Raw genomic sequence first — 8,246 nt, forward strand, 5'->3', positions numbered from 1 at the left:
CAACCATGTCCTGGGGATCAGCCAGAAGGCCGAGACACTGCACCACATGCACACAACACCAAACGTAGACACGGGCAACCAAGTGAAGGAAAATGTCACTAAGCACATCATAGGCCGTGACAATTGCCTGTAATTGGATTGGTAATTGATTGGGAGATCACACGTGACACAGGTGGGTTTTCCATCAATTCACATAGCTGCCACCAAATGTATGGTTGCATTTTGTGATTATTGACCATAGTATCCTTTTTTTTTGGGGGGGGGGGCCTTTTTGTTCTACATTTCAGAATTTTCAGCAATTTTTTTGTAATTGTCTTTGATATGCAATTAAAACAATAAAGATGTAATGTTTGTACAGATGTAATGTTTATGTGTGGCAATATATTTTTTTTTTTATAGAGATATAGAGATATAGTGCAGGTAATGTCACTGACCGCAGCGGACACCGTCTACGGAAAAAGTACACTGAATGTCACAGATATTTCTAATATGCGCACATGTTAAACAGGAGATGTAGCGCAGATAATGTCGCTGTCTGCAGCGGCCAAACAATTGCACGCAATTTAGCGCAGGTTGCGCTAATAATATATATTGTTGCCATATACAACAATCGCTCTTAAAAGGTCTTTTGGGTCTCTACAATTGCACGCAATTTCACGCAGGTTGCGCTAAAAATATATATTGCTGCCAGGCACAACAATAGTCCTTCAAAGGACCTTTGGATCTCTAACACCAACCCTGCCTAACAAAAAAATAAAATTCAATTCCCTACACTATCTGTCCCTTCTACAGCACAGTTCTCCCTGACTAAAATTGAGCCAAACCACGTGTCATCGGGTGTTATATAGCACCCAATGACGAGTTCTGGCCAGCCAATCACTGTAATGCCAGTAATGAACATGGCTACGGCATTACAGTGAGTGGCAGTACTTACCAGCACATTTATTGACTGCATAGCAGCCAACAAACGTGTGGGGAGGAGACTTGAGCATCGCACTCGAGCACACGCGGTATTCGGCCAAACACCGCAAAGTGCCAAGCATCGCGATGCTCGAGCCGAACTGGTGTTCAGCCGAGCATGCTCGCTCAACACTAGTGCCAACCTCTACATAACTTTGGCGTATCCACCGCCAATCTAAATGTAAGTCAGCTTCCTTGCCAAAAACAGGCATAGAAAATGATGAATGAGACAGGCCTGCCAGCTCGCCCCCTTCCCCTCCCATATCACACCCACTTTTTTTAGACCTGGCGTGACGAATCGGGCAATAATGCCGATTGTAGACATTTAACCCCTCAGATGCTGTGGTCAAAAATTACCATGGCATCTGAGAGGTGAAAAACCAGGGACCGCGTGCTCCAGGGACACAACTGGCTCTCTTGTGTTTGGCGATTAGTGAGCCGTTGGTTGAACTTGAAAGGGCTGGTCTAGCTGAAGAAACCAGAGCTTTCAGAGTTGTAGTTCCTATGGAGCCATGCTGGTTGCAGGGCTTGATAAGAACATAGCAATAGGGGGGGGGGGGGAATACGGCAAAATACGGCAATAAAAATAAATAAAACATTTTTTCCAAAGTTTTTATTTTGTTTCAGTATGAAAACACAAGATACTATACAAATGTGGTATGGCCGTAATCGTTCTGATCTGGAGAATGAAGGTCAGTTTTATCGGTAAGGGAACACTATTAAAACAAAACTTATAAAAGTGTGGGGCAAAAACTGACCACATAGCTAAAGTATGAACTCAGCCTTACAGGTTAATGTTAGCGCCAAGAAGAAAGGCACATAGATGTCTACAGAACCTGTTCTATTAAACACTTACAAGTAGAGTGGAGAGGGTGTCAGCAGCAAGTTTGTGTTGACGTCACTGATTATTTTGCCCTTCCTCTGCCAGAACAATAACCCACAAAAACGGATCCTGTCTGTGGAGCATCCGCCTTCACTCGGTCAGCATTTGGCCAGTAATCCATCAGTATTGCTAATGCCCCAAAAAAACAGGAGTGGACCAAAAACAGATATGACACGTGAACAGAATATTTGCAAGTCTTCTGTGTTTTGTACCCACTCCTGCTTTTGGCTACCAAAAAACAAGCCAATTCTGATGGGACCATACAGACTTTACAGCTGATACAAAGACAGGCTCCGTTGTGCGTCTCATTTTACCTTCCTTCTGACAGATCAGATAAAGGGTCAAATAAATAATGATGTCAGCCAAACCAAAAGGCTAAATAGTGGCCCGGCCATGAACTAGGTAGGGTGGGAACAGCATAAGAAGTCCACAAAGTGGACCTATGACATTGTGGTGAGGTGAAAGCAGCATGAGGAGACCACAGAGTGGCCCAATGACAGAGTCTATAGGTGGCGGCAGCATCAGGAGGCCGCAGAGTGGCACAATGAAAGAGTGTGGCGGTAGCAGCAGCATCAGGAGACCACAGAGTGGCAAGGTGAAATAGTGTGGAGGTGGCAGCAACATGAGGAGACCACAGAGTGGCCCAATGACAGAGTCTGAAGGTGGCGGCAGCATCAGGAGGCCACAGAGTGGCCTAATGACAGAGTCTTTAGGTGGCGGCAGCATCAGGAGGCCACAGAGTGGCTAGGTGACATAGTGTGGAGGTGGCAGCAGCATAAGGAGGCCACAGAGTGGCAAGGTGACATAGTGTGGACATGGCGGCAGTATCAGGAGACCACAGAGTGGCAAGGTGACATAGTCTCGAGGTGGCAGCATCATCAGGAGGCCACAGAGTGGCCCAATGACAGAGTCTCTAGGTGGCGGCAGCATCAGGAGGCCACAGAGTGGCCCAATGACAGAGTCTGTAGGTGGCAGCAGCATGAGGAGGCCGCAGAGTGGCAAGGTGACATAGAGTATAGGTAGGAGCAGCATGAGGAGGCCACAGAGTAACAAGGTGACATAGTGTGGAGGTGGCAGTAGCATCAGGAGACCACAGAGTAGCCTAATGACAGAGTATGGAGGTAGCATCAGGAGGCCACAGAGTGGCCCAATGACAGAGTCTGTAGGTGGCGGTAGCATGAGGAGGCCACAGAGTGGCCCAATGACAGAGTCTGTAGGTGGCGGTAGCATGAGGAGGCCACAGATTGGCAAGGTGACATAGTGTGGAGGTGGCAGCAGCATCAGAAGACCACGGCAAACTGGGCTGTAAAATATGTCACCGCTCCGCTGAACGGCAATTAGGCCCAAGTTTTTTCTATTTTTCCACAAAAGGCTTTTCTACAGATAAGTACAACTATGAACGGCGAATATATTTGTATTTCGCCACTAATACAGGGCAAAGTGGGTTGTAAAATATCTCACTGCACCTCTGAACGTCGATTAGGCCCTAATTTTCTTATATTTTACACAAATGGCTTTTCAACAGATAAGTACAACCAGTGCAGTTTCTAGGTAAAATTTCTCTCAGGGCGAGTGTCAAAAAAACTCCCCCCCCCCCCATCAAAACTGCTCAATGAAAACATATCAGAAGAGTACTTGCTACCGTCTCACCATATATTATATATATTTTTTTTTATTATGCTTGACACAAGATTTATTGAGATCAAAAGAAAATCATAAATTACTGCTTAAACTGCTAAAAGTTGCAGGCAGAGTGGTACAGGAGAACTGCAGTATAAAGGAAGGCAATACCCTTAGAAGAGTAGTCATGAAATACAATCATCAATAATGTGCAAAACCAAAAAACTGTCATGTTAGCATTTAATAGCTAACTAAAACCCAATCACAGCAGGTATCAACTAGCACACGCAAGTAAATGTACAAAAACCAAGTAACATATAAAACCAGATTCAAAGCATAGATGGCAAGGCGGATTACTGTATACTGTACATAAAATGTATGGAGGTTACACCATGCCTGACAATATAACCTCTGTGCCATGCTGTACAATAAACAGTATAACCCCTACACAGTGTAGAGGTATACTGTATATTGTGTGGCACAGTGTAGCGGTATACTGTATATTGTGTGGCACAGTGTAGGCTATATGTGTATAACATAAACATACTCCACATGAAAACTTACAGTTACTTGGCTTGGCTCTTGGGGATCTCGGACACCACTTCAACACTTTGGCCGGGGGCTCGGCGGAGCTGATGTTGTGCTTTATCCTAATGAGAAAGATTTTATAATAAGGATTTGGAGAAAGGGCAGAAGGCTAGCAGAGCAGGGAGAGGCTGGTGCTGCTACTAGGGGGTCATACCATGGGGGAGTAATAAAGCCCACCATAATGCCCCCCAGTAGAAATAATTCTCCTTATAATGTGCAAAACATACCCCCTTGTAATGCCCCCAGTTGATCTAATGTTCCCATAATGTGCCAATATAAAATACCCCTTCTAAGTGCCCCAGTAGATGACCCCATAGTGCTCCTCTCCCCCTTCCCCATAGTACCCACCATAATATGTGTCCCAGTATAAAATGCCCCTATACAGAGCCCCCCATATAAAATACCCCTTCTTTTTAGCCTCAGTAGATGCCCCTATAGTGCCACCCAATAATGTGCCAGTAAGATGTGCCCCCATAGATGCCCCCTAATTATGTGCCAGTAATAAGAGCCCCCATAGATGCCCCCCAATCATGTGCCAGTAATAAGAGCCCACCCACCATCATGTGCCAGTAGCCAGAGTGACCCCCCTATCATGTGCCAGTAGCCCCCTTATGTGCCAGTCGCCCCCTCTATCATGTGCCAGTAGACCCCCCAAGTGCCGGTAGACCCCCTTATGTGCCAGTAGCCCCCCCTCTTATGTGCCAGTAGCCTCCTATCATGTGCCAGTAACCCCCTTATGTGCCAGTAGCCTCTTATCATGAGCCAGTAGCCCCCCTTATGTGCTAGTAGCCCCCTTATGTGCCAGTAGCTCCCCTTATGTGCCAGTAGCCCCCCTTATGTGCCAGTAGTCCCCCCCATCATGTGCCAGTAGCCCCCCTTATGTGCCAGTAGCTCCCCTTATGTGCCAGTAGCCCCCCTTATGTGCTAGTAGCCCCCTTAGGTGCCAGTAGTCCCCCTTATGTGCTAGTAGCCCCCCCTTATGTGCCAGTAGCTCCCCTTATGTGCCAGTAGCCCCCCTTATGTTCCAGTAGTCCCCCTTATGTGCCAGCAGCCCCCCCATCATGTGCCAGTAGCCCCCCTTATGTTCCAGTAGTCCCCCTTATGTCTGTGCCAGTAGTCCCCCTTATGTCTCCTCCAGGATGCGAGGCAGCCTATCAGAGTAACAGGGAGGGGACACACCTCTCCCTCCCCTGCCGCAGCACAGACATTTGTATTGCTGTCCTGAGGACGGCGATACATATGACTATAGAGATGAGTGAGCGCTTCCATAATGGAAGCGCAGCGCTCATCTCCTGCTGTGCCCTGCCAGCGCCCCCCTTCTGACAGCGCCCCGGGCGGCCACCCGGCCCGCCTGGTCCAAGAAACGGCCCTGAGTACAACTATGAACGGCGAATATATTTGGATTTCGCCACTTATACACGGCAAAGTGGGCTGTAAAATATCTCACTGCACTGCTGAGCAGCAAAGATATTTTTCCTTTTTCCACTAATACACGCAAAAAAGGCTTTAAAACAGATAAGTGCACAGCTGAACGGCAAATATATTTTACTTTTGCCATTAATACACGAGAAAAAGGGCTGTAATTTTTGCACTTCACTACACAATGGCTAATAAGCCCTTTTTTCCCACTAATAAAAGCCAAAAAATGCTTTTGAACATATAACTGCACCGCACTAAGGCAAATAAAACATAGAAATATTTCTTTGTAATAAACCCTTTTAATGCCTGTATCAATCAGCACTTGCACCCTAATAGGAACGGTTTGCTGGAATTAGAGCTGTATAATGGCAATTTGGATCCCCAATCAGTGCAGCAAGGTGTAATCTGATTGTTTCACCCAGGCTGTAACCTCCCTACTGAACCCTATTCAACAGAAATCCAGTGAAATGATTCCTCCCTATCCTTTCCCTACACCTTGAATAATCTTTCCCTGCACTTGTAAATCGTTTTTTTTTTTTTAGCACTATGACAATTTTTCTATCACTGTCCCGAGCGCCTGCAAACACGTCTCTCCCTGCACTAAGTACACTGGTAAATGGCAGAACCTAAGATGGCTGCCGTATTTATACGGCTGTGACATCACAGGTCTGGCTGGCTGCTGATTGGCTGAATACATGTCAGTATGGGTGATCCCGCCTTCTCAGACTTCCTTTCTCCATGTCCTCACACGTGCAGCCGCCATTTTAGGAAAAATGTGATTTATTACTATGAAGCGCGAGGAAATTCGCATTCGGTGTGAATCAAATTTTTCCTGAAATTCGTAACAGAATAAACTTCGTCAGCTTTGATTTGTTTATCTCTAGTCAGGAATTAAAAACTGAAACGCAAAATCGGAAAACTGGCCGGTAAGGAAGCAGTTAGTTATATTTAATAAAAACCGTTGATAAGAGGAAATAAACAGTTAATGGTTATATTTGCAACAGTTACATTTAATAAATTATTATTAGAACAGTTTCATTTATACAATTTTCCCATAGAACAACTTGGATCTCAGATATTCCTCCAAACATTGGATGGCATGATCATCAACTCTAGGATCAAATTTATTAGCAAAGAAATGATGTTGCTGCACCAACCAGTGCAAGTCTCCAGTTCCATATACACACACTTCTCTTCTGTATTTTCCATTGCACACAGGATAAGGCGCTCCATGTTTCATGTCTCCTTCTAGGCTCTGCCATTTCACCAGTCTGACCATTGCATTTAAGTCTGATGTATCATATTTGGAGTGACTGGGTACAGATCCGGGCATCTCAGGAAGCCTTTGAAGTGTAGCCCAAAGGTATTCATCTGGACTATATGTGTCCTTAGTCCATTCCATAAATTCTATTGCTATGGAATTTTCAAATAAGGATTTCACAAAGTCTCTGGTGAGCACTACATAAGCATTACCAGCAAAAATTTGAATATTAAATGGTGGTGTCATTTTTTTAATATTGGAGCGCACTATACCATTATTAATTTCATAATGATATTTCCATCGACTCTTCTTAAAGGAAGGTGGTTTCTCAGATTCCATGTTGTTCTTGCCATTCAAAAGCTTTAATGCTTGGACAATTTCAGCATTTGTCTTTAAAGGGAAATCTGCTCCACATGTGTTTATAAGGTACTTCCAGTCAACACTGCTGTTCAACAAGTCCTCCATGCAGTTTAGATCAGCTTGGACACGAGACCATGAGGCATAGACTACAGACTCCCGTTTAGATGACAAAAATACATTGGGAAAACATGAAGTTATGGCTTTCACTGCCTTAAAGAACGTGTCAGAAGACTTCATGTCCACATGTATGCAATACACATTCTGAGGCATGTAAATAGATCGTAATAGCCTTTCAAACATCTCAATGTCATCATGGATCACCATGGAATAAGCAATGGGATAATTTCTTTCCTCATCACTAAGACTAAATATGACATATTTTTTCAGTTTTTTAAAATGTGTACAGTCTTCGGTTTCTTCTAAATAGTCTCTCTCTGTGGCGAGTACCCTTCTCTTCGTAACAATCAAATTGTGGATCATAGTCTTTCTTACCTCATCTGGGTCACCACTGATGATTCTGGAGCAGTTCTTTCTCCCAGAGGCTATGAGCTTTAAATCCTGGTAGTAAAGACTCCTGCAATATTCACTCCTTAAATCACCATTCAGATTGTTATAGTCCAGATTGCAGTCCAGATAAATATATTTCACCACCATTGTAAGGAAAAACACCATGCTTCCAAAAATAAGACACCAGTTTGGATTTAGCCTTCTCCATAGCTTTTTCTGTAATATGTTGAGCATGGTCTGTAATCTTATAGGTGATAAAAATGTCTTCATAAGAAACTATGTCTTCATCATATGCTTCAGCTGCAGTACTTCCTGCTTGTCAGTGTGTTTACAGAGATAGGTCACTTATAAAATATGAATAACTGCAAACACAACTTCGTTTATAAATTAGCCAATCATTAAGCAGATGGAATGTTTCCTGTTGTAAAGGACCTGCAGATCCTGCTTTGTTAGTTTACACAATTTTTTGACAATATACAGTCAGGTCCATAAATATTGGGACATCGACACAATTCTAACATTTTTGGCTCTATACACCAACACAATGGATTTGAAATTAAACAAACAAGATGTGCTTTAAGTGCAGACTATCAGCTTTAATTTGAGGGTATTTACATCCAAATCAGGTGAACGCTGTAGGAATTACAA

The 8,246-nt window shown here is 44.0% G+C and overlaps 1 protein-coding gene across 1 annotated transcript; it reads right to left on the bottom strand.

Moving 5' to 3' along the window:
• Positions 1-6,469: 6,469 nt before the first annotated feature.
• On the bottom strand, positions 6,470-7,880 carry LOC122929674 (beta-1,3-galactosyl-O-glycosyl-glycoprotein beta-1,6-N-acetylglucosaminyltransferase 3-like). Its single transcript, XM_044283311.1, has one exon. It carries the CDS (start codon positions 7,866-7,868, stop codon positions 6,510-6,512), a length of 1,359 nt encoding a protein of 452 aa, XP_044139246.1. The 5' UTR covers positions 7,869-7,880; the 3' UTR covers positions 6,470-6,509.
• Between the last annotated feature and the right edge of the window lie 366 nt (positions 7,881-8,246).

Source organism: Bufo gargarizans, chromosome 2, assembly GCF_014858855.1.
Source record: "Bufo gargarizans isolate SCDJY-AF-19 chromosome 2, ASM1485885v1, whole genome shotgun sequence".
Taxonomy (NCBI): domain Eukaryota; kingdom Metazoa; phylum Chordata; class Amphibia; order Anura; family Bufonidae; genus Bufo; species Bufo gargarizans.